Here is a 26,500-nt window from a genome sequence, read left to right as displayed (position 1 = left end):
TTGGTTTCAGAGCAGGACCATCTCAAACACTGGAAGGATTTCTGTGAAGGATTTCCCCATGAGCAGTTCAAGAGTTGTAGCAGCCGTCATTTGAATTAGGCTAGCAAGTGACGTTGACTGCTATTCACAGCATTGTTTTCCTAACAGAAGCATCTCATACAAACACGCATCCCAAGCTGCCAGCAGGCAAAAGAGGATGGATGTATCCTGGAGAACAGAGCATGGAAATTTTATCTCCCCACCTCCATTTGAGGGCTGCAACTCCCATTCATCGGCTTTTTGAAGCTGCATTTGACTCTGGGAGAACATGTAACTGGGACTCAGACTTGTAAAAGATGACTGAAAGCCTGGTTAAGAAAAAGAGCTGGGTTTTGTTCCCTGCTTTCCACACTCTGAAGGATCCTCAAAGTGGCTTACAATCACCTGCCCTTCCTCTCCCCACAAGAGATGCCCTGTGAGGTAGGGGAGTCCGAGAGAACTTTGAGAAAGACTGCTGTGTAAGAACAGTTTCTAACAGGAATGTGCCTGACCCAAAGCCACCCAAGCTGGCTGCATGTGGAGGATCAGGGAATCAAACCCGGCTAGCCAGATTGGAAGCCACCACTCTTCACCACAACACCAAGCCAAATAAAGAGTCTGAGCGGGGGGGAGGGGGGGCCTGTGGCCCTCCAGATGTCCATGGACTACAATTCCCATGAGCCCCTGCCAGTGATTTGCTGGCAGGGGTTCATGGGAATTGTAGTCCATGGACATCTGGAGGGCCCCAGTTTGCCCACCCCTGCTCTAGAGGCACCTTTAAGACTATTTTATTTCTTTGTATGCTAGATAAGCCGCCTTCCAAAGAGTAATGTCCAATAATTCAAACAGGATGGGGACAGCTGAGCCGTGAAAAGGAATGCTTCTTCCTATCTGAATATTCAAGTTCCAAAAATGAATCTCAGTGCATTGCACACAATAGCACAATCCAGGAACACAGTTGACACTTCTTCCTTCTACACTGCTCATGACTCGGCCCTTCCCTTTGCCAGCCTCCATTTTTTATTGGCTCGTGTAATAGAGGCCTAACCTTGAGCACATTAATGTTTGTTGAAAGCTTCCAAGGAACTGCACCACTCCAAAATGGGGAGGGACGGTCACTCTGTGGGACAGAAGGTTCAAGCGGTGGAGTCTCCAGTTAAGAGGCCCCAGAAAGTAAGGTAAAGAAAGACACTCTGCCTGAGACACCAAACTGATTCTGCCAGGTCATCAAAGTTGCCCTGAGCAAGACAAACCCCTGCTCAGGAAGTTATGGCCATTTCATACGTTCAAAATAGCTGACATACCAAACATGAGTTTTTAAGCACTTGGAAATTTATTTATTTGGTATTTAAAATATTTATTAGCTGGCTTTCTTCCTTATGCAAGTGCAATAAGGCTTACCATATAATAAAATACTTAATATAGATCACCTAAAAACAAAGAACCAAAATTTTAAATTACTGTTTAGGACTGCTTTAATCAAATGCAGTCCTAAATAAAAACCGGATTGAAAGTGAGGGGGCCAGGAACAGCTCCCTATAAAGGTTGTTTGACAATCATTGGGGCTGACACCAAAAAGACCTTGCCTCGTGTGTCAACCAGATGAGCTTCTTTGATTGATGGGACAGTCAGGAGGGCCTCTCCCTGTGGTCCTAATTCGGGGGCATAAATGTATCAAAGACGACGGTCCTTCTGATGGGTCTGGTCCCAAGAGACGCAAGGCTTTAAAGACTGCAGCCAAAATGCCCACAAAGGTCATTGCTACTCAGAACAAAATATAGCTGACTCAAGCCAGGTCTCAGCCTGCCTCCTACCCTTGGTTTAAAAGCAATATGGAGAATCCCAACACACCAACCCACACCCAAGAGCACTGCTAGCAGTCACCCAGGTAAGCATTTCAGAGAGAAAGAACCTACCAAGAAACAAATGTTGGCGTTGCCCAGGAGGATAAGGCCTTGGCGGGAACAGAATGCACCAGAGCATCTGGAGCCAGCCAGTTGGGTCTGCCCGCTCAGACAAGATAGAGCTGTCTGTCCAGTACTTTTTCTTGAGCTTCAAGGATGCCCGGGGGATTTGAACCCAGGTCTCCAAAACCTACTCAGATACTCATCATGCTAACCCTCACTCTACACTGGTTCTCTACTATGCCTCCTACTGAACTGAGATGATCCTAAGAAGGGGCAGATGTTGCTCGCTGCAGAGAAAGGAGAAGTAATCTCAAGGAAAAGGCCAATGGATTGGCATGACAAAAGCTGTCAAGAGCGACAATCCATTTCAACAGATCCACTCGATGATGAAGCAGCATCCAATAAGCTACCAATAAGCCTGTTCCTCTTAAAACACCATGTGATAACTTTCTGTTTTTCACACTGATGTGTGAGACTAATGCAAGCGTGATGAAGTGAAACCTCACACCTACCTTCCTTGCAAGGTGAGAGACTGCATTGGCTCTCACCAGCCTGCGTTTCCTGTATCTGCAAACTGGACGGATCCTGGCAGCGACACAGCTGTTGTCCAGGGGGGAAGGTGCAGCTGGCAGACTGCTGTTCAGCTGTTTGGGTTTCTTGAGAATCCTTCCAGCATCTGCACCATCCTGGGAGGAGGACTTTGTGGGACAACGGCTGAAGCTGCAGCCAAAAAGAAGAATGTCACGCATGAGAATTATTCTGAAGAGGGAAGGCAAAACTTAATTGTTTGTCTTGGCTGATTATCCCTAAGAGCCACATATTCAGGAAGTTTTTCAGATGACAGCGTCTTTCTCCTTAAAGAGTTTTATATAAATGCTCACCCTGCTAATACTAGTCTTATTGTCCCTGATCTGTGCTGGGGGAGGGGACTGGCTTGGGAAAGGACAGCCATAAATGCAATCTGTAAAGCGACCATTGTCCTTGGCCAAGGACTTCAGCAAATTCAGAACAAGCCTTTGGAAACTGTGGCTACATCCCTACAGGCTCCGTCTGTTCTGCTATATCACAAGGACTAATCGCCTGTTGCAAAATGCCAAGTTTGTTTGTTTAATGATTCCAAGGATAGATTTCTGTATTATTTTAATTATCAGCAAAAACAAACAAATGCTGGAAAACTGAAGTTTAAAGATCACTAAATCAGTCTAATTAGAAAAGGAGACAGAGCCATCTGACTGCCAAGAAAGCATGTACAAAATACAACCAGGAATGCCTGATTAACAAGCAGAAGGAAATGAGAGCAGTGATTGATTGCTTGAAATGTTAGGTGGCTTCAATAAATGAAAAAGTGTTTTTTTGCTGTAATGCCCACAGACTGGGAGTCTATTTTAAGTTAAGCCTCTCCCTTCTTCACTTGTCAGCTGAGATTCCTGCTGTTGGTTTTAACATGGTTATGGTTTCAATGCAGCATATGTTTTCCACACTAAAACCACTTTTTAAAATCTCTCTGAAAACTCAAGTGTGTGTGTGTCTACTGCCATCAAGTCACAGCCACCGTATGGCATCAGGATTTCAAGGCAAGAGACATTCAGAGGGGGTTTGCCATTGCCAACCTCTGCACAGCAATTCTGGACTTCCCTAAGGACTAACCAGGGCAAGCCTGGAGCTGCCAAGACAGGGCTAGCCAGGGCCAAGAAGCGATACAGGCATGTTTACTGTCACTTATAGCAGCCTTGGAATTCATCCCTTACCTTGGCCCAGTGGAAAAGCACTTGCTTTGCATGCAGGAGGTCCCACATTCAAACCCTGATGCTTCTAGTTAAAGCATATCAAGCAAATGAGTCTGCAACAAATCTCTCCCCCCCCCCCACATAGCAGTTAGCAGGCTTTACTGAGTAAGGTAGACTGATGGCCTCACCCAATGCAAATAACCCAGCACACCTCCCAGTAAGGCGGTGTGAAGAAATGTAATATTTCTGCAGAGGACTGAAAGAGTTTTAACAGGTTTTCCCCCCTCTGGGCAGAAACCAGGCAGGGAGGAAGAAGTCCAGCAATAGCTCTCCACACTCACCTCAGTTCACCTTCATGCTAATGCCAACAGGCCTTGCTGAAGACCCCTCCCTCTTCCTTCAAGCGGAAAACAGAGAGCTGGAGGACTTATTTTATTTGTTTAGGCCACCCATCTCCAAACTATCTTGGGGCAGCTCACAACAGCTTGAAAACCCATTAGCAAAAGCCCTTATAACGTATATATCTAAGTCTAAGTTTCAAAATATCATCTAAAGAGTATTACAACTAGCAATCAGAATATGCTCCCATCAAACCTCCCCGACAGTACAGAGGAACCAAGTAGATTGAATGCCAATCATCAGTCAGGCACAAGACAGCAGGAGACGGAGTCTGGTGGAGGGGGGCGGGATTCAGATGGCAAAAGTAATTCTTAGCCTTAACCAAATGCCTGGTGGAAGAGTGTCATTGTACAGGCCTTGTAAAGCACACCACTATGACAACAACAGACTCAAATGGGTAGCTGTATTGGTCTGAAGTAGCACAATAAAATCAGAGTCCAGTAGCACCTTTAAGACCAACAAAGATTTATTCAGAGCGTGAGTCAGACAAAGAGTGCCTGTACTCGAAAGCTCACGCCCTGAATAAATCTTTGTTGGTCTTAAAGGTGCTACTGGACTCTGATTTTATTGTACAACAACAGACTGCAGAAGAAGGAAAACAGGCAGTTTCCCTATTTCCTTCTTCCCTGCTTGATGTGTTCAAACGTACCAAGTACAGTCTAGCTATGCTTAGTACAATAAACCTTAAAGGCCATTGACAGTGTTCTGGTGACACAAGCTCTTGAACAGAACAAAGAAACAGCTGGGCAAAGACAACTGTCCAAACAAGAAACACATTAATTTTTTAAATTTGGAGTGGAAAGACAGCCAAAGCACTGCTATATTAATTTGGGTTATGTCCCCAATTAGAAGGGCTGACAGCAGGAAAAGAAGTGTCACATGAATTAATCTCTCCACTGTAACATACACGCCTCCTCCCATGCAGCATCATGTCCCCTTAAATCAGAAAGGCAGAACAACCTTTATTTTGGCAACATCATGCTACTAGTATGTTAAAATGCATCATTCTGTACTGACATCCTAGCCTCACAGCTAGAAGCAAGAATCTACAGAAGTCCCTCAAATGTATCCTGTGGTCCTTTCCCAGAAGGAAATAAAAAAACCTTTCTTTCTAACATGGTAAATCTGGATAGAGTCATCTGACTCAAAAGCTTATTTGGGAAATAAGATGAATGGTGTTCAATTATTAGTAGCTTCCTCCTGAAAAAGAGGAACCTCGGTCCTCCATTTTTCAACAGGATTATTGAAAGAACGCTTCTACCATGTTTACATTAGTCCTGTGGGAAAGTTACATACGAGTGAACTCTCGCATTCATTAATAGATCTTGACACGGTTCTGACTCACCCCTGGAACAAATCAATATGTCACTTCCAGTCTAGCTTAGTCTCTTAACTCTTCCTCTTTTGAGTGAGGAGGGGGGAGTATGTCTCACATGGGAAATCCAAGATCTGGCAAACAGCAGAGTTGATGGAACAAACCTTTTCACACCAAGAGGCAACGGCGCCATTTCCTTTAAAAAGCAACAACACTACGAGCCTCGGATCCCTTCTGACCACTGAAGACATCTCATCTTGTTCTGGGGTCAATTCAAGTAAACGTCACCCTTTCCCCACTTCAGGTCCCCCTGCAATTCTGCACACCTACTTTTGCAAGATGAAATTAATGAAGGTGCTTTACAGCCCCCTGGCTACAGCAGACCAGTCAGAGTCTTTCAGCACTTCAGGGATGGAAAAAATAGTGTGCTGAGAAATGCAGACACTCTCTGAAAGCGTGAAGCAATCATAAGCAAATGCCCAAGGGAAGATTAACCGTAACAAAACCCACAAGGAGACTCCAAACATCTAGCAAGTTCAAACTGAATCTGTCTGTCTAAGTCAGGTACAGGGGTGTGCATTTGGGTCTATTCAAACCGAAAATATACCCAAAACACACGTTATTGGCATTTCTCAGCATTGCAGATGTAACCAAGTTTTCTCAAGAAGGAAGGGGAAGGGGGGCTGCAAAAAAAAATCCCAGATATATACAGGAATGACTGGTAGATCCTCTCCGCTGCATGTTGGGATTCTACTGCAGAAGACAGTCTGAATATCAGGGTCAGTTACACTAGGGGAACTCACCACTCCCACCAGCTCAGTTTGAGGCTGGCTTCTTGTGCAGCTGGGATGCAAAGATATCCCAGCCAGCATCCTGCATGCTTTGGGGAACAATTTCTCCCAGGCATGTAAATCCTGAGTCTGGCTTCTGCTGCAGTGCAGTTTAAAACAGGTTGCAGAAAAAGTTGTTCCAGCCAGGATTTGCACGCATCCTGGAGCTGGCTTCTCCTGCAATGGGGTTTAAAACAGGCAGCAGGCAAATCCATCAGCCCCAGGATCAGGCCTTACATCTCAGTGGCTTGCTTACAGGAAGACTAGGAATAGGAAACCCAGCCCTGGGGGCCATTCAGGAGAAAGCAGAGAGATTACCAGAGGCCAGCAGAGGCAGACAAGGTTCAACTCAAGAAGATACATTTCAAATATCACACTGATCAACCTATAAGAAAAGGAGGACTAACCAGTTACTTATTCCGTTGACTTGATGGGGTGATGTGCAGGCTTTGGGGGGCTCTGGAGACCCATTGATGGGTGTACAGGTGGGGCTTTGACACACAAGGTTTCTTAAAGACTGCGCAAGGTGAGAATTCTGCAAGAGAAAAATAAAATCTCAAACTTGAGGAAGTCTAGTGGCAGAATGAATTGGGGAAGACTCTTGTGTGGTTGTTGATAAGGGAGGGAAGAGGAAGGAAACAAAAGCAATTTGCAAGTGAAAGGGGGAGACAGAAGTAGTCTGGCATCCCAGCAAGAACCATCTCCTGTCCTCTTAAAACCTTCTGCATTCAGGAAGTCAAATGGATGCAACACTTATTTCAGTTTCACCAAGGAAGACCTTTCAGAATGGACAAAAAGTCCATAATTTCTTTACCCTTAATGACAAAAACTCAGTTTAAGATTACCATAACCTAAGATGGCAATTTATAATTTTGCCTTTCAATATCAGGTAAAGCGCAAATCCTTCAATGCAGCAACAACTCAAACAAGCCAAATGAGGAGCTTCTCAAGATTTCAGATACCTTTGAGGAAATATAAACAAGTACTCAAGCTAAAACTGCCAGACAACAGTGAACCCCTTAAAAAAACCAAAATATCTGAGTACTTTTATCTTTTTTTCTGAACATCTTTTGTTCTTTACATTCCATCTTCACATGTGAGCAGCACAGGAAGGTTAGCTGTTGATTTTGGTATTTATGAAACTAAGACGCCTGTAGACCTCATTGCATTTTACAAAGAGAAACTGAGATCACACCCACGTTTCAACGGATTCATTCGTTTGCTGACCTTTAAGCACAACCCGATACAGAATTTGGTTTCTTGAGAATCCTCCCCTGATTTTTTAAAATTCTAAAATGGCAAGAAATAACCTAAAAGTAGTGAGCAGGAGTGACTGTTCAAGTGTCAATAAACTATCCAAAGGTAAAATCCTCAACATTTCTTTTCTTTGCAACCAGAATCTCTAGTCTTCCCTAAGAAATGTCTTTTTAATCTTCCCATGCAGCAAACAGCAAATTCTTCTATAAGGCAGAGACATGCAGTCTGAAAGCTCTGCCCATGAGGCTGGGAGTTCAATCCCAGCAGCCAGCTCAAGGTTGATTCAGCCTTCCATCCTTCCAAGGTCGGTAAAATGAGTACCCAGCTTGTTGAGGGGTAAACGGTCATGACTGGGGAAGGCACTGGCAAACCACCCCGTATTGAGTCTGCCATGAAAACGCTAGAGGGCGTCACCCCAAGGGTCAGACATGACCCGGTGCTTGCACAGGGGATTACCTTTTATATATAAAGTTCCAGAAAATTAAAGTCTCTTGAAACACACCTCTCAATACACAGAAGATCTATAACGGAATTGGTAACTGTTCAAGTGGAAAGTACCCCTGGAAATTCAGGCGCTGAGTTCAGATCTCTGGGCAAACCTGGTGGCTGATCAGTAGCTAGGTGTTTGCACCATTTCAAGGGATCGTCATGAGGCTCAGTTGACATGCAATCACGTCCTCCTGAGTCAGACCATTCATGTAGCTTAGCACTGTCTATTTCTAACTAGCAAGAACTCACCAGGACCTCAGGCTAGCTAGAGAAATGTCTTTTCCAAACCTGCTTCTTGAAGCCTTTTAAAATGGAGATGCCATGGATTAATCTGGGACCTTCTGCATGCAAGTCCTGTACGAACTGTACCCTAACACGTCAGCCCCGGTATGGCAGTTCCCGGCTACTCCTTATTCGTGAGAATGTTACTGAAGCATGGAGCCTGCCTGTCAAATCACTACATGCTAAGAAGCAAATCAGCAAGCTAATTACTTCCAGTGTACAGAGGTATTGCAATCTCAAGTTACTGCTTTCGGGAAATGTGAAAAAAGAACTCAGCCCATCCTCCAACAGCTGCACTGGCTTCCAGTCGAATTCCGGATCAGGCTTAAGGTTCTGGCAATCACCTTTAAGGCCATACGTGGTCTGGGCCCAGTGTACCTGAGGGATCACCTCTCCACCTACACCCCTCAAAGTGCCTTATGCTCCACTACTTCCAGCTGCCTGGTGATCCCTGGCCCCAAGGAAGCTCATCGGATCTCAACCAGGGCAGAGCTTTTTTCCATCCTGGCCCCCACCTGATGGAACAAACTCCCAGGGGAAATCAGGGCTCTGATGGAACTTGAATAGTTCTGCAGGGCCTGCAAAAGGGAGCTCCTCTGCCAAGAATTTGGTTGAGGTCGACCTGAACCAACCACTTCCCACTGACCCCCGAGCCTTCCTCCCACGGAAAACACCACCGATTCGTCCAGCTCTCGGGGCCATCAGTATGTTACTGTTGATTTAAGGTTCTCACTATCATTCCACTGTCCTTTTGGTATCACTGTATCGTTACTGTTCAATTACTGAGTTATCTGTATTGTTCCCTGTTTTATGCAAACCGCCCTGAGGCTCAGGGGAAGGCGATATGTAAATATAATAAATGAATAAATAAACTTGATCCCATTAGCAGGGAAGGAGTTGGATATGAACATGTATGCCAACTAACTATGTAACCTGCATAGGAGATCTGACCACCAGAAAGATTCTGACTTTGACAACCCTGAAAGGGAGGGAGCAGAAGAGGTGTGTTCTTCACAGACTGTACTTCAAAGACCAGCCAGTTCTTTTTCTACCTCATTGAGCAACAAAAAGGAACAGTGTGCAATGCGCCACTCAGACAACACCTGATCATCTTTTTCTCTGAACGTACCTACTTTTTAAGTCCCCTTACAGAAGGTTTTGCAAAGCAAGTACCTCAGATCAAGCTGTTCAGGTACTAAGATCAGCAAGACCTCTCAAATCAAAATTCAGATTGGAACAAGAAGAGAATTGAAAGAATGTTTAATTTAGGGGGAAATATGCATAAATATGCATATGGTCATGACTGGGGAAGGCACTGGCAAACCACCCCGTATTGAGTCTGCCATGAAAACGCTGGAGGGCGTCACCCCAAGGGTCAGACATGACTCGGTGCTTGCACAGGGGAGACCTTTACCTTTACGCATAATTTATGGAGAGCTCTGGTTCCCAAAGTGGGAGGGGATCTTTGGAAGGGCTGGGGCAGAAATCCCTAGCCCACAGTCACCTTCCAGATTCTGACACAGTGTGACAAGTACAGCTGCAAAGCAGATGCCACAGGAGATATAACCAACCACAGAATTGCTGCTGCAGATGACTTTCCATCACCCGCTGAAGATGAGGGCTGCTGCTGAAGCAACAGTCTTTCTACCTAGCCAATCAAATCTCCAATGACCAAACAGGGACCTTGGTGAGCACAAGTCCCACCTGGCTCAGCCCACTTTCTAAAAATACTTTGGTGCGAGCCAGGAAAGGTGTTGGCGGGAGCCATGGTGCCCACAGACAACATGTCATGGGACTCCTGGACTAGGAACTTGCACGGGACAAGTTGAGAAGGCAACTGAAACAGGGTTCACAGGCCATCGCTGACAAGGATACCTAGCAGCCACTGGGAAATACGAAACAGTGAAAGTTAAGAGCAGGGATGGCCAAACTGTGACTCTCCAGATGTCCATGGACTACAATTACCATGAGATTCCGCCAGAATGCTAGAGTGCCAGTTTGGCCATTCCTGGTCAAGAAGACAACCATGGACACCTTGGAGGAAACTGAGTCAGATAAAGGCATTTCTGGAAATCATGTTCTCAAGAGATTTGAGAGAAAAATCACCTCTTCCCAGAATACTGGTACAGAACAGCTGGTGAGGCATATTTGGAAAGATGTGATCTGATCCCAGATCCAACCAACTCAGCCATAAACTTATCAATTAACAAAAGACTTACCTCTCAGGTTCACTTGCAAAATGGTAACAGCGACCAGATTGCTGCCAAGCGGCTGACAAGAACAGTGGGCTTTTATATCTCACTTTTCTCTCCCTCAAGGAGTCTCAAAGTCACTCACAATCACCTTCTCTTCCTCTCCCCACAAGAGGCACCTTGTGAGGTGGGTGGCGCTGAGAGAGCGGAGAACAGTGACCTATCCAAGGCCACCCAGAGGGGTCATGTGGACAAGTGGGCAGTCAAACCCAGTTCTCCAGATAGGAATCTGCTGCTAACACAGTGGAAGAATGATTCACTTTCAGGCATCAGGACTGTTAGTTTAAATGCTTTATAAAAATATTTGGGGGAGAAGAACTGAAGAGAAACGCTGCTTTTTTGTTTGGCATTCATACCCTCAGCTTACTCAGGGGCACCTGCCACTCACTTGCCCCCTCCTCCTGGAAAGAAAAATCCTGGAGAGGGACAAAGTTCTCAACATCCAGGGATCAAAGGAGAACGGCATACCTGCAGGCAGGCACACACATACCTGCAGGTCTGCATTACTGAAACTCTGGAGCTGGACGTTAAATCTAGTTTCTACAGTTCCCTGGAACGGATTTCCCTTCTATTATTTATTTATTTTATTATACTGATATAATAAATTTATAGAAAGTCTCTTGGGTGTCCAGGAGACCACTAGCTCTATCTTAAAAACAAAAACATACCTATAATTCAAAAGGAAGCTGCAGAATATAGTAAACAAATAACAAAAAAATGGTTAATAACGAAAGAGAATCATGTGGAATTAACAACAGTCATCCATAAGCAAAGCATAAGCACAGGCTTTTTGGAGGCAAAGATAACGAGAACACAAAAATTGTAAGTTCCAAGAGCTTTAGAAATCAGCCGCAATTTTTAAAGCATTAGCCCTGCACCGTTGCTATTCTCTATACTACCACTAAATTTCGAGACACTCAGTGACCAAATGCCCAGTTTTTACGCAGTCCTGACCACAGCAATTGCAATTCTGTATGCAAGCCATCACACAGCGCAACAGAAAACAGACTGGAATTAATATTCTTGATTATCACAGAATAGCAGTCTTATGAACTGACCAGTTTCTCTGTGTTCTGCAGGAGGTAGGAAGGGATACAGGGAGACAAACCACACTGTCTGTCTCCAGAAGGCACCTTTGTGTTGGACGGAGGCGACAGCAATTTATTCCTCTGGGAATTGATCGCTGTCGCAGAGGTTAACCGATCTGGCTGCTTCATCATATTTTCGTGCTGAAGATCACCCAAGATGACTGGACCCTGAGGAATAAAAAGGACACTGGTTACATGATTCAATTAAGGCCCATCTGATAAACATCAAGGAGCAAGCCTTGGAAACTCCCCATTTAACTTTTGAGGAAGGGTTTAAATTGCTGATGGAGAAAGGAAAGTGCTCCAATTCTATTCTAGGCCTATTCAGACTTGGCAGGCTGTGACAGGACTGCAGAATGAAAACAAGAACAGGCAGCCGTCACAAGGGTCATCATGCAGATTTAAGAGTCACCTTTTAACTTGTACAGCAAGCTTGTTTTCTTGGCCACAAAGTCAGGGCATTAGCCAGACTGTGCATCAAATGCTTCTACCTTTTTGTCTAGGCCGATATGCAACAGCAGCAGCAGCAGCAGCAGCAGCTGCCTGATCTTCCATACATCTAGAACAAAAACTTTATTTCCCCAAACTGAGCACATAAAACAAAACTGCCAAATTCATATAGAAGTCCAGCATTCAGCCATCCTTCGAAACACAACTGAAGCCATCTTTCTGCAGGTTTTGGTTTTTTTTAGGCATAGTGTAAACACTCCAGATATACACTGTGGCTAGGCTCCATCAGACATGAAACTGCTGTGCTAGCAGAAAGCCAGAGAGCTTTTCATTTCAAGATGCTTCCCCTACAACACACTGAATCTCACCCCAGGAGCGCCGCTAACATAAGAGGTAAAAAAAGGCAATTTCACTCCTTTCCCTCATCTCATCAACCCACAAGGGCCTTACTGCATGTGAGTTCTACTCTGCTACTTTCCTGAGGTTAGAAGGGATAATGGGAAAGATCCACAGCTATCCGCACCTTGCTGGATCCAGCCCTCGATCATCCCAGATACAAACACTGCAGCACTTGTCAATCTGTTCATTAACTTACATGTTATATAGATTCCACTAGTTTCAGGAGGGTTTTCTCAACATACTAAGATTTTGAAATATTAGGCTATGATTACAAAGAAGGAAATGGGATAATAAGGCAAATAAGGTGAGGAAAAAAGCACCAGAGGAGATGAACACCAGTAAATACAAACAGGATGCTTCTCAGTTTTCAGGATCAGACACATGCTTATTTATGTGTCTCCCCCACTTCAGGTCATGCATTTTTAAGTGTCAGTCTTGGAGCTTAGGTGGCTCACGTCATTTTAAATGTTAATATCAGGTTGTACCATCCATAGTTCAATCACAGTTCTTCAGATTCTTGAAAGTATATACAAAATGCTTATCCTGCTATACTAAAGTATATTGCATTGTATGGTGTGTACATTCCAGAGGAGGGCCTAAAGCTGTGAAGTAACATGTGCATTGAAAGACTGGGGAAAATAAAAAAATTAACTATAATAACAACTTATGACTCCAAAAAGTCAACCATCCCACTCTCAAGAGGGGTCAGAAGAAATCCCAAGTATCCAATGGCTGGAACACCCAAACAGCTCTGCACTCTAGGAATGTTACCACACTTGGCTGACATTTGGTGCTCAGGGAAGAATTACTGATGGCTTGATCTAGAGATGTGAGAGCTAGTCTCTTATTAAACGATGCCTCAGTTGAAAGACATTCATTGTTTCTCTCGTCGTTTGGAATTCACAGAAGTCTGGAAGCTGCAGTAAGTGCAAATTTGACACACAAAATGCATTCTCAAATAATTTCAAGGATCTGCAAATACAACCATCAGCTTTCTCTCCTGTCAGAGGTGAAACTGTTATCCAAGCTCTCTGGGGAAGCCTTGTTGTGTCAAAACAGGAGGCCAGAACGTTTGCAACGAGGATTCTTCACAAAAGCACAAAGTGGCCCTACCTTGCTGGCACGGAGCTGCTTATAAACATCTGTCTGCTGCCTTATGCGGTACTCCAAGTCAGAAACTTGAGCCTGCAGCCATGTCCAACGACAGATAATGGCTGCTCTCTCCATGGCCCACTGGCGCTCTGCTAGATGGCGCCTGGAAAACAATTATTTGCATGTTATAATTACTTCATCACACTTCAACCTAATTTTTCTACATATTTTAAATGAAAAGTACAGATGGGAAATAGATAAATGCAAGAGTCACAAATAAAAAGCCAATACTCCTTGGAGGGAAGGAGCTCTCCCTTTTTTAAACCAACCAACCAGCCTAATGAAGTGTTCCGGAGAACTCAAGTACTTGCAGACTGTTTTGTGTCATTTTGGTTGTTCCTAATTTAAATGGACTCCGGGGAATGGTAGAGGACAGGAAGGCCTGGAGGATCATTGTCCATGGGGTCGTGATGGGTTGTACATGACTTCACACCTAATAATGACAAATTTAAAAACTATCATCCAGTCGGGAGCAGGGGTGTGTGCTTTGGACCAGTTCAGCCAACTGTTTCCTCTAAATCATGGTAGTCAACCTGTGGTCCTCCAGATGTCCATGGACTACAATTCCCATGAGCCCCTGTCAACGTTTGCTGGCAGGGGCTCATGGGAATTGTAGCCCATGAACATCTGGAGGACCACAGGTTGACTACCCCTGCTCTAAATGACTACATTGGAGCAGTCTGTCATGTAGCCAACCAGAGGTGTACGAACTCTGCTCTTGGTTCTGAGACCTGGTGACCCTATGGGAGAGAGGTGGTTTAGAAATATGATAATCATCATAATCGCTATTAAGTTCAGCGTTCATCGTAATGGAAACTTGCCCACAAAAATTCAAAAAGTTTAAAGGGACTGTACAAGACATCCCAAAACAGTTGGGCAGTGGAGAGCTGGCTGCTCCTTGCCACTCTGCTGTTTTATGGCTGAATCTAGTCTTTACTGAGAGTACATCAGGAGAGCATGAAGAGAAGTCACATTACAGGGAAGACAACTGTTAAGACACTTATCTCAGTCAGGACTCTGCCTTAAGACCCCCCACACACACTCCAGATTGCATGAGAAGGCCCAGCAAAGAATAAAGACACCCAAAGGGAGAGGCGGGAAGGAGGGATGCACCTCCATCCCTGGAGAACCAGCAAGATTGACATGGGACATGCTACTGTAACTATGTGAATCAGGAAAGCATCATTGCTTTCTCCAGGCTTGACACACAAAGACTGCACTGCAACAAAATTAGCAGCCACATACAAACCCAGCTGACATTCATTCCTGCACAGAAGCCGAGGGGCATCAGTGTGAAATTCTGGATGGTTCTGTCACTAAATGGCAAACAGTTCTACGCACACCGTCCTGCTACTGGGCAGTATCCTAGACAGCACACAGGAGGTTTATCCATAAGCTGCTTAGAAGTAAGCTGCAAAAACAGACTATAACACACCTGATTTGACAACTATTTTTTATATGACTGGATTAAATAAGCTGTAGATAAGCATATCCATACACTGTAAAATTTATGATAGCAACACCACACTTGTTTCATTTATCATTACAGATTCCTTGAAACAAGCTTAGCTGTAATCGCAAAATTGTTCAGGGCCACCCAAGCCTCCTATAATCAAATACAATAATTTGTCCCCTGCTCAATATCCGCTGTCAGTATACCCCAGCCTCAATTAGTGGGCCTCAAGGCATTAAGGGGGAAACATCCCCTCCTATTCCAGCAAAGTCAATCACAAGTGCCCCCCTTCTCTTTTAATAGCCGCATGTCAAACAAACACATTACAGCATGGCTACACAAATGAACTGCTGTGATCTGGAACATGACAGCAAGTTCTGCTAAAAATACGGATGTTTTCTGAATACTGATGACCAAACTTGCCCTTCGTAGAGGCTGGAAAACCAAAATGTACATTATTTGAAAGCGATCCAGCTTCAGGTGGGAGGGGGCCTTAGGATCAATTTACTGTCTTATTGTTTTTATTTGTTGTGAGGCACTGTGGCTGAGCTGATTCTGGGAGCTGTGGCACAGAAGTAGAACAAACAAACCAACAAAATAAGTTCACTGCTGTTTAGTGCCTTTTGTGAGAAAAACGGAGAGATCTAGGATCAAATTCAGGACAGTTACAAATCAGGATGTAACTTGTCAGTGCTGTACTGCTAGACCAGTGGTTCTCATCCTGGAGGTTGAGACCCCTTTGTGGGGGGGTCAAGCAACCCTTTCACGGGGGTCGTGGCAGGGTGAGCAGTTTGTCCAGGGAGGCGCCATCTACACAACAGCCTTGCAGGGCAGATCGAGATAGAACCTTTGTCTGTCTGGAGCAGCAGAAAAGAGGAAGATTGGCATGGCGGGACAAGAGGCAGAACCGAACTGAGAAACCCTGGAGGGAGGGGGGGGGACAATTGCTATACAACCCTGAAGCATGGCTCTTCGACGCCCTTGGCCAGTTTAATTTCTGTGCAAGAACGCTTGCATCATTTTGTGGTTGGGGGTCCCCTGGGCGGGACGGCCAACGCCAGTCCTGGCAGACCCCCCCCCCCCGCGCCCAGACCCTCAGCCTCGCGCCGCTCCTTCCGCGGGGGGGGGGGCAGGCGGGGGCCTCCGGGGCTCACTCACCGCGGGGGGGCGGCGGGGGGGGCGGCGCTGTCGCTGTCGGAGGAGGCGGGCGGGGAGGCGCTGTCGGTGGCGTCGGAGTCGCAGGCGCGCTGGGCGGCGCGGAGGCGGGCGGAGGCGCTGGCGGCCAAGCGGCGGAGCTCCGAGCCCAGCGCCGCCGAGCCCAGCGGGGGCCGCCCCACGCCGCGCGCCAGACCCGCCAGCTGCTGCCGGACGTGCCGCTCCACCTGCCGCGCCTGCAGCGCCCGCAGACGCCGGCACAGGCCCCGCGCCCGGCCCCACAGCGCCGCCTGACGCGCCCGCGCCGCCGCCGCCGCCCCGCCCGCCTCCGGCACCGCCGCCGCCGCCATCCCGGCCCGCGCCCGCCGCCGCCACGGCCTCCCTCACGGCGCGCGGGCAGGCGGACGCCCAGCCCACGGGCCTCCCTCAGCCCCGCGCGCGCATGCGCGGAAAACACCCCCGCCCGCGGCGGGCAACCGCGGGAGCGCCCCGCCTGCGCCTGCGCCTGCGCACACCACACCAGCCCCGCCCGAACGAGGCGCGCGCGCACGACGGCCCGCGGCTCGCCCGCCTATTCGCCAGCCATCGTGCGCCTGCGCACAAAGGCTTTGCAAGACTTGGCCCGTTTTGGCCGCTGCGATCGAATTGCCTTTTTCGCCCCACCAAAGCGAAGGTCACGCTGTTTACGTGAGAAAATAAGGCGGGAGGAGGGATTTTAATTTATATGCATATAACGAATTAATACACACGCATGTATGAGTACAATGCTTATTAATATTATATATATTAAATGAATGGTACATACAGCCGCACTCTTTGGGGTTTGACCCGAGCTGCGGGGCAGGCCACATTCCAGAAGGGAAGGCCTGCAACTTCCAAACTTCAACCTGGGCCCACCCCCAGAGCGTAGCCAGCAGAAATAACACTATGGGCCCTTCGTTTAGACTTTGGAAAGCATTGTGTTAAAAAGCCCTGAAACAGCAGTCCCTCCCCCAAGCACGCCTTCTAGGGATTGGGTGCACTCGGAAGACTTCTCACAAGACGGATGAAATGCACAGAGTCTCATGGGAAGAGGCGTCATGAAGTAAGAGTGGTTTCCTAATGCTTCTTGTGCCAGATATTTCTCCTGCTTGCAGCCATTCTTTAAAACAAAGGTGCACCAAACTGGATGGTTAAGCACATTTACTGAGTAGTAACTCCAACCAAATTTGATAGAACATACTTTAAATAAAGATGCCTAATACTGGGCTGGGAGAGTTCCTACTGAGAGCACATCTGAATGCTACTAGACACAAAGTTAATGCTGTTTGAGTAAAAAGTAACAGCAGAATCAGAAGACTAAGTAAAAATCCAGCCTGAAATAACAGAGGATCTATATCTGGTGCCCCGCACCACTTTCTTGTTACAGATACACCTTAATTCTGGATACATTCTCCATCTTTAATGCATCACTTTGGGTCTGATTTAGAAGAGTCATTCCCAAGTCAGCATTTTTCTACAAGATTGCAACAAGATTCTTACCTTCACGTGCTTCTCCTTCCTGTATCACTACTTTTCGACCCACCCAATTCTGAAAGGTTGAAATGATCCCTGTGCTGTCTTGAAATCTAAAACGACATAAAAATAAACTTCTCTTACTTCAGATTCATCACTATCACTCATCATTATAAGGTTGAAGTTGCGTGCAGCCAACTCACTCCCTACCTGATTGGTCCTGGGAATGTGCTGCTGGAGATTCAGCTGAGGCTTAGGTGAAGCTGGGAGTTCCTAACAAGGCTTTTCCTCAGATAAGTCCTCTCTGACAGGACCTGGGTGCACTCTCTCTCTGTCATCCTGTCTTTCATCTTCCTGATGCTTTCCAGGCCCCCACCTGGTATTGGCAACCCAGCTGGCTGCATGTGGAGGTAGAGTCAAGAATCAAACCCAACTCTTGAGTCTGCTACTCTTTAACTACTTCACACTGGATCTCAAGACTGAGTGGGGAGCCTGGGGAGGAGGGCCAGAACCCAGGAAGGTCACAGTGCAGGGGTATGTGCTAGCGTCTGTTGTATTCGTGGATGCAATGGGCTTTGCCCCTAGTTTATTATACTTTGGTAGAAATGGAGGTCTTGAAACATGGGAATTGCTTAGGGACAGGTCCTCTCTCAGAGGTCCAAAGATGTATGGTCAAGTACGAGATTTTGTGGCCTGGTTTAAAAGAATGGAAAATGAGGACACACAATACATATAAAACCATATTATGAAACGGGCTTTGTTTTGTCTTGGCCTTCAAGACCTATGGCAACCCCATAGTTTTTAAGGCAATAGACATTCAGAGGGGCTTTGACATTGCCTGGCTCTGCATAGCAACTCTGGACTTCCTCAGGAGTCTTCCATCCAAATACTGTTGGTGGCCGGCCGGGGGTGGGGAGAAGAACGGTCATGCCAGAAGCAGAATTAACAAATGATGAGTGCTCTTGGCCAAGACTCAGGGGAACAGCCTCTCCGTGGCATGCAGAAAGATCCAAGTTCAATCCCCGGTGAAAGGACCAGGAAGTCCAAGAACTTCCAACTGAGGCCCTGGAGAGTCACTGCAAGCCTGAGGAGACAATACTGTTGACTTTGATGGACAAACAGACTCATTCCGTATAAGGTAGCTTCATGTGTGTTTGTGAGCTCTTTTGTGCTTTCTTCCCTCCAGCTTGGTGTAGTGGTTGAGCGGGGATTTTGAAGTTGGCAAGCTGGATTTGATTCTTTGCTCTTCCACATACAGCTGGCTGGATGACCTTGGGCCAGTCACAGTCCTGATAGTACTGCTATCACAGAGCAGTTTCTCTCAGAGCTCTCTCAGCCCCACTTACCTCACAGGGTGTCTGTTGTGGGGAGAGGAAGGGAAACAATTGTAAGCCATTTTGAGACTCCTTCGGGCAGTGAAAAGTAGGGACTCTTCTTTATTTTATTTATATTTTATATTTAACTATATTTTATATTAGATTAAATTCATTTTATATTTAAATTATTCTCTTTCCCTTTGATTTCCAAGGTTGACTTAACCCCACACAATCTGCCCAGAGTCTCAGTGAGAAAGGCAGACTCAAAATGCCACGTGCAACTCAATCAGTAGCAGTGGCAGGGTGGTATGGTGGGGTGAGTCCCAGATCAAGTTAACGGCCCTTCTCTGATAGGGATGCTGGCTGGTGATACTTTCTCTCACAGGGAGAACAACCTTAAGTTGCCTTGGGTCCCCATTGGGGAGAAAGGCAGAGTATCAGGGAAATCAAATAAAACGGAAACAAATTAATAGCGTCACTGAATGTTTTCCTCTCTTACAGGACAGTTGTACACATCCCTGCGATAATATATGTGCTATGTATGGGAATATTAATGCTGCCCTGTTGTACAGGGTTGTCGTACACATCGGAGTTAAAATATGTGCTATGGAAACAGTAACTTTTTCCATTTCCTAGTTGTACCCATCACTGGGAAAATAATAATCCTGCCCTACCTCAGAGGGAAAGAGCCTCTTGTGGCGCAGAGTGGTAAGGCAGCCGTCTGAAAGCTTTGCCCATGAGGCTGGGAGTTCGATCCCAGTAGCCGGCTCAAGGTTGACTCAGCCTTCCATCCTTCCGAGGTCGGTAAAATGAGGACCCAACTTGCTTGCTGGGGGGTAAACGGTCATGACTGGGGAAGGCACTGGCAAACCACCCCGTATTGAGTCTGCCATGAAAACGCTGGAGGGCGTCACCCCAAGGGTCAGACATGACCCGGTGCTTGCACAGGGGAGACCTTTACCTTTACCTCAGAGGGCTGTTGTATGAATCCCTGTCAGGATACATGTAGTACAGGAACATAATGCTGTCCTACTTCACAGGAAAGTTGCACACATGGCTGTGAAAACACAGGTAGTATGGGAACAGTAATGCCACCCTACCTTAGAGAGTGGTTGGACAAATCACTGGGAAACGAGAGGGTGGTATGACAACAGTAATGCTGTCCTACCTCAAGGGGTTGTTGTGTGCAGGTGTAGCATTTCCAACACTCAGAGTTGAAGGCTAAGAATTATGTTCCTGGGGCCGGCACAAGATTTGTTCCCAGTAGCCAGAGGCCCAGTGGGGGAGGCACATTTCTAGGGCCCTCCGTGAGCCCCCGACTCAGTGCCCTGCCCATCCGCATGGGTCTTTCGCTGCCGGCCACCAACAGAGCCCCTGAGCATCTAACCGGGTCCCTCTGTATTTCAGAGGCTGAAGCTCTACCGGACGGATTTCCACCCGAACGAGGCCGCCAGCCTACTTTCCTGGCGAGCCTCTGGGCGGGGCGAATTCTGCGGTTGAACCTCCCCCCTCCCCCCTCCCCCGGGCTCCCCCGGGCTCCCCCCTCCCCCCCCGGGCTCCCCCCTCCCCCCCCGGGCTCCCCCAAGGCAGGCGTTCGGCTGGGAAGCGCGGCGTCGCAGCTGCATCGGTGGAAGAGCCGCCTGCCGGGCAGCCTGGGCCAACCCTCCCTCCGCCGTTGCCTGGGAGACCGCGAGGGAAGCCCCGCCTCCCGCTGGGCCGGGCCTTGTCCTGGCGGAGGATTGCGCCCGCGCTCATTTCCGCCAGGCCCCGGAAGCGGATGCCAGCGGAGAGGCTGCTGGGAGCTGTAGTCCCTGCGCCTGAGAGGGACCGAGCGAACCGGCCGGCCAGGGAGCGAGCGAGCGACCCATTCAAACGCTGCCGCCGCCGCTGCAGAAGAGGAAGAGGAGGAGGAGGAAGAGAAGGCGGAGGAGAAGGAGGAGGAGGTCGGTGGCCCCTGAGGAGGCGGGGCGCGAGAGGCTCCCCGGCTTGCTCCGCGGGGGCGGGAGGAGGAGGAGGAGGAGGAGGAGGAGCAGCCGCCCCCTCCCCCCCCGCCGCCCCCGCAGCCGAGGGGGGGCCTCCCGGCGCGGCGGAGGGAGCCCTTCGGGGGGGCCGGAGGGGGCTCGGCGCAAGAGCAGCCCCCCCGGCCAGCCGCTGCAGCCCGAGGCGGCTGCCGGGCCAAGGGGGCGCCCCGGCCTTCCCGCCCGGGCTCCCGGAGGGAGGGAGGGCGGAAGGGAGGGGGTCCGGGGGGGGGTCGCCATGCGGGGGCGGGGCGGGGCGGGGGGCGGCCCCCTCGAGCGCCCCGCAGGCGCTGCAGCATCCCGGGGCCCGGCGCGGGCCTCCCCCGCCGCCCCCCCGGCGCTTGGTTGGAGGGCCCAGGAGGGTCCGGGGGCGCCTGAGGAGGAGCGCGGGGCCCCAACCCCCCCCCTCCCCCCCCCCCGCTGCAGGAGCACGGCAGGCAATAAACATGTTCCTTTTCTCGGCACCACAGGACTCCTCTTTGTCTTTTCTGGATCCCAGAGGTCGGCAGCGCAAGGGCCCCTGTCGTGACTGCTGCAGTTTTATAGACGTCTAGGTTCTGCACCATATTTGAAAGAGCCCTACGGCATTAGGGGTTTTTAAAAACAAGAATGTAGGTTGCCCATTTCAAAGTTTGCCTGTGAGTGGCTTTTGAGATCCTGGGAACAGCCGAGGGGCTGTGGCACGGTGGCAGAGATTCTGCTTGGCATGGCCCAGGTCCAATCCCCTGCACCCATTCCCATGAAGAAGATGCCCCTTTCATGTACCTGGCTCTTCCCTTCCCGAAGGATTACCAAAGCAGTTTGCAATTGTCTTCGCCTCCCCTCTGCACAACAGAGTGCGCTAGTCACTCACCTATGGTCACCCTGCTGGCTGCATGTGGAGGAGGAGGGAATCAAACTTGGCTCCCAAGATTAGAGGCCCAGGCAGGAGTTGATGTCAAAGGTCTCTGCTGGAGACCCTGTGAAGCAGCTGCCAGACTAAGTAGGCCTGGCATGGTGGTCTGATCCAGTAGGAGGCAGCTTCATGTGTATTTGTAAGGGTAAGAGCACCTGGATGGGGCAAGACTCCAACTGACTAAGAATACTCAGGAGTAGAGCTTGTCTGTCATTGCCAACTTATCAGAACAACGGAGAGAAAAAGAGATGGGTTGCAAAACAGTTTGCCAAATGCTCCTTCTTTGCTTGAGGTTTTAGCCAAGGATTTGAGCAGGCGGGATAGTCTGAGAAGAGGGTTTAGCAAAAGCTATGCTGCCCCCTTCAGTACTCGCAGGGGTTTGAATGCAGATAATCCTGAGGAGACCAAGTAGCAGCTTGGAGTACTTGCAGTGAGCAAACTCCAACCCAGTGGCTGTGCCCGTCCAGCCCTTTATGGCATGAGTTGTATGCCCTGGAAGCTGGGTTTTGACTCCACAGCCCATCTGGGATGGGTTTGCAGTGAGCAAGGAAAGGGCAGCAAGACTTTTGAAGAGAAAAAAATGGAGAGCATTCCAGCACATGCAGCTCTTTATGCTCACCTTCTGCACGGCAAATTGCACCTGCCACTCTTCAGAACCCAAGCGCTGTATCCTCTGTGGCTCGGGACAGCGTAGCTGGGAGGAGTACCAGAGCTCTGAGTGTGCTCTCTGTGTACAGCCCACCTTGGATGCTCATGCTGTTTGTATCATGGCAACACAAAGTTCTCTCAGTCGTGGCTTTGGCTGTGGCCGGTGTTATTTGGGATGGCAAAGCTATGTTTTCGGCAAACCCTTTCTTCTGTGTCATTAACAGGTGCTTCACTGGCGCACATGAGCATGTGACAGTGCTGATTTCCCCAGTTCAAACTGCTATTGAGTGCCCAGAATTAGCAAAATAAATTGTGTTAAACCAGGCAGCCTGAAATGATACTGAGAAACCTGAAATGGGATTTGCTGAAGGGAGCTCTGAATCTCAAAAACCTATCTCCCCAAAAAGTCTTCTTAGTCTCCAAGGTGCTCCTGGTCTCGAACCAGGCACATCCAGTAAGTTTCTGTGTTGGGATGGACAGAGAGGAGACTATAATGTCATCGCATCACATTCACAATAATAAAAGAACAAATAATGTAAACAAATAGATTTTATCCATTTCAAAATGTGTCTGACCTAAAAGGCAGCAAAAAGCTAATCACAACCCTGGTCAAAGCTTTGTCTTGTATCTGCCCAATGATTTATTTTTGGTCACTGTTGTTTTGATAGGAAATTAAAACAGAATTTCAGACTCCAGATTCCCTTAACAGCTGTTGCAAGGGTCCGGCTAGAGGTGGCCGTCTCAACTTTGCAGGGGGTTGACTGCTGACATTCTTAGTCTGGCCTGTGCTCCCAGCATTTGACACGAATGGGGAGAGAAAACACCACCAGTTGCCCAAGTGGAATTCCTCTCTGACACTGGTTGGGCAGGGTAGTTAGGCACCAATTCTGAGGACAGATCATCAGGCACCCCCCCCCAAGGATTCCAAGCAGCGGCACTGCCAATAAATGGCTGATAAAATATTAGGTGCCACCATAAAAGTTTGAGCCTTAACCTGCTCCTGGACTAGATTAGAAGTCTTCTCAGAATCTGTCTCAGGTCTGTTCGTGTAGGCGGGGGGGGGGGGGGTCACACCTGAGTTTCAGTCCTTTGAATTGGCATCTAACGATCCTGACCATTTATTTTATTTATTAATATATCGCCCTGCCCTGAGACTCGGGGTAAAATGGATTGCAGTTATTTTTGCTTTTCATATTTCTGTATTGACACAAGCTGAGTTCAGCCAATCCCTGGTGCCTCAAAATTTCATTGTGACACCTAGTATTTGATCAGTCGTTTATTGTCAGTGCTGCTTGGTGATTCTAAGTAGATGTTCACGGCTCATTTGAGTGAGACACAGAGGTTACTTTTTGTTAGATGACAACCAGGGTTGCCCCATTTCTTTAATATGCTACAATGCTTTTGTTAAAGCTTTTTTTAAAATGACAGGCGATACTGCAGAGTAGGGGTAGTCAAACCGCGGCCCTCCAGATGTCCATGGACTACAATTCCCATGAGCCCCTGCCAGCACTGTCAGGGGCTCATGGGAATTGTAGTCCATGGACATCTGGAGGGCCGCGGTTTGACTACCCCTGCTATAGAGTTTAGGATAAGGTTTTGGTGTCGCAATAATGAAAAACTATAGTCATAGTCCTAAAACCCTAAAGTCTAAAAAATAAGTCTGGCCCCTAAAGCCAAAATAAGTTTATCAAGGACTGAATATATCGGGATCAAAGGCCAGCAGAGCAGCTCAGCATTCAAGTGGACTTGCGTGGGTGCTACGGCAGGCTCACCTTCGAATCGCCACTCTGCCGTGGAAGCTTGCTAGGTGACCTTCGGCAATTCACACTCTCAGCCAAAACTACTTCACAGGGTTGTTGTGAATATAAGATGGGGGAGAAGAGTATGATACAAGCCACCTTATTTATTTATTCATTTATTCATTCTCCCCCAATGGGGAGAAAGGCAGAGTGAATAAGAAATAATAATAGATTCAAATGGGTAGCCAAGTTGGTCTGAAGTAGCACAATAAAATCAGAGTGCTACTGGACTCTGATTTTGAAGAAATAATAATGTGAATGTTAAGGACGTAAGAGAAGCTGTGTTGGACCAGGCCATTGATCCATCCAGGCCAACGATCTGTGTCACACAACAGGCCAAGCCCAGGGGCCCTCAGGAGGTCCACCAGCAGAGCCAGAACTTCAGAGTCTCTTTGCCCCCCCCCGCCCCCCCAAGCATCACGGTTCCAGACACAGAATTCCACTAGACCTTGGGTCTGTTAGCCACTGAGGGGCCTCTGCTCCATATGTTCTTCCAGTTTCTGGCCTCTGTGTGTTCTTGAACAAAATGGCATCGTCATTAAAGACATGTGTTATATTTTTTACAAAGATTTTCAGGTCAAAATGCTGGTGGTTCTCAATGAAAAGCTGTGTGTGTGGCGGGGGGGAGGGGGGATACGTAGCTTTGCAGAACCCAAAAATTCTCAACCCCAATCCAGGACACCTTTTCTCTTGCTCTTGCTATTGATCCTCTCTAAACGGACTTCATTGCCAGAGGGCTGTTTGAACAAGATGGCCAGGAGTATTATTTCCACACTGTTTGTTGGGGGTCGAAGTGGCTTTCCATGGCTTTTTTATTCTTTGAACAACCCTGTGAAATAAAGTGGGCCGGAGAGCATCTTAGTTCAAGGCTAGCCCACAAAAGGTTTCAGGAGTGAGCACGGATTTGTCCCTGCAGTTTACAGCATTGTACCTCAGGGCTGGCAGTAGAATGGGCCGGGTGGCTTGCATGTTCTGCATAAAGATGCTCCAGGAGGAAGGCATCCATATTCACAGGATGATGTTTGGGAGCTCATTCTGTATCCCATGCTTGTCGATTTATTTATATTTAGATAGATTTTTACCTCGCCATTCCCCTGAGGGCTTAAGGCAGCTTACGAATTTAATGTATGTTTAATTAAATATATATCCATTTTAAAATCTAATTTCCATCTTAAAATACAATCCATTTCATTAAAAAGATCTTTGGCCAAGTCTTCTTGCATAAGCAAATAAAAGTTACTGGGGACCATTTGCAGTGGGGGCTACTGGTGGGCTTTTGAGCAGGGAGACCAGCGTCGTCTTGGTGCTATTTCTGGCAAGAACAGCTCTGTCTTCCAGGACCTGCAGAACTGATCACATTAGGCAGAGTGTTCCACCAGGTGACCAGTTTCAGCTCTTTGGGGCCAGGGACCCTGAGCAAATTCTGGCCACTAGATTTTAGCAATCTTGGGGGGAGGGGGGAGAGAAATAATGGGAGAGACGGTCCTGAAGGTACAAGGGTTGTCATAAGTAATAGCTTGCCTGTAGAGACATTCTTGTGAAACAGCTGATAGGCCCCTGAACGTACCCTTCAGAGCCCTGTAGATGAACCTTTGCAAGGATTTCCATAATAAAGTACACATCTCTAGCGCAGTCAGACATCTCTGGTTGAGATCCCGAAATCCTATACCATCCAGTTAGTGAGGGCCAATACCCATCTGCCTTGGAAACTCAGAATCCCTTCCTCTAGGAATATCGTTTTAGAGGGTAACCGTGTTTGTCTGCAGCAGAACAACTAAATAACAGTCCAGTAGCACCTTGACCAACAAGATTTCCAGGATATAAGCTTTCAAGAGTCAAAGCTTCCTTCATGAGAGACCAGTCAGACTGGAGATCCCCAAGTCCTCATATCCCAGTCTGAAGGTGGGAGGAAGGTTGCCAAGAAAGGAGTTAATATGCAGAGGCCCAATGCAGATTGTAATCTCCAATCTCACCTTGCAATCTTCCCTTGAAGCTTCTCTGTTTGAGGATTGTCCCTTTTAGGTCAGCAGTGGAATGTCCCAGAAGATTAAACTGTTCTCCCATTGGCAGGTTTCAAACAGGGGAGCTTCAAGGGGAAAAAGCAACGCAAGACAGTGTAACTTGAATTCATTCACAGATGCAGAACAATGGACCCCC

The 26,500-nt window shown here is 47.7% G+C and overlaps 2 protein-coding genes across 4 annotated transcripts in view; one reads left to right on the top strand and one right to left on the bottom strand.

Moving 5' to 3' along the window:
• Positions 1-19,803, bottom strand: part of LOC143820922 (KAT8 regulatory NSL complex subunit 1-like) — a 30,445-nt gene extending 10,642 nt beyond the window's left edge. The window contains exons 1-6 of one of the 3 annotated variants that reach the window (XM_077304338.1): positions 19,658-19,803; positions 17,695-17,780; positions 13,527-13,668; positions 11,535-11,732; positions 6,604-6,731; positions 2,438-2,645 (exon numbers count right to left, since the gene is read on the bottom strand). In XM_077304338.1, coding sequence (XP_077160453.1) covers positions 2,438-2,645; positions 6,604-6,731; positions 11,535-11,732; positions 13,527-13,640 — 648 coding nt within the window. In that variant the 5' untranslated portion in view covers positions 13,641-13,668; positions 17,695-17,780; positions 19,658-19,803. Of the gene's footprint in view, positions 1-2,437; positions 2,646-6,603; positions 6,732-11,534; positions 11,733-13,526; positions 13,669-16,176; positions 16,620-17,694; positions 17,781-19,657 lie in introns of those variants that run through there. The other 2 variants (XM_077304336.1, XM_077304337.1) reach the window with 2 other exon arrangements.
• A 956-nt stretch (positions 19,804-20,759) lies between these two features.
• Positions 20,760-26,500, top strand: part of DHX30 (DExH-box helicase 30) — a 28,647-nt gene continuing 22,906 nt past the window's right edge. The window contains exon 1 of the mRNA XM_077304321.1: positions 20,760-20,926. The gene's annotated coding sequence lies outside the window, so the exon portion shown is untranslated. The remainder of the gene's footprint in view (positions 20,927-26,500) is intronic.

The sequence above is a fragment of the Paroedura picta genome, chromosome 11 (assembly GCF_049243985.1).
Source record: "Paroedura picta isolate Pp20150507F chromosome 11, Ppicta_v3.0, whole genome shotgun sequence".
Taxonomy (NCBI): Eukaryota; Metazoa; Chordata; class Lepidosauria; order Squamata; family Gekkonidae; genus Paroedura; species Paroedura picta.
Note: the sequence above shows the minus strand (reverse complement) of the source record. Positions and strands in the feature narration are given on the sequence as shown.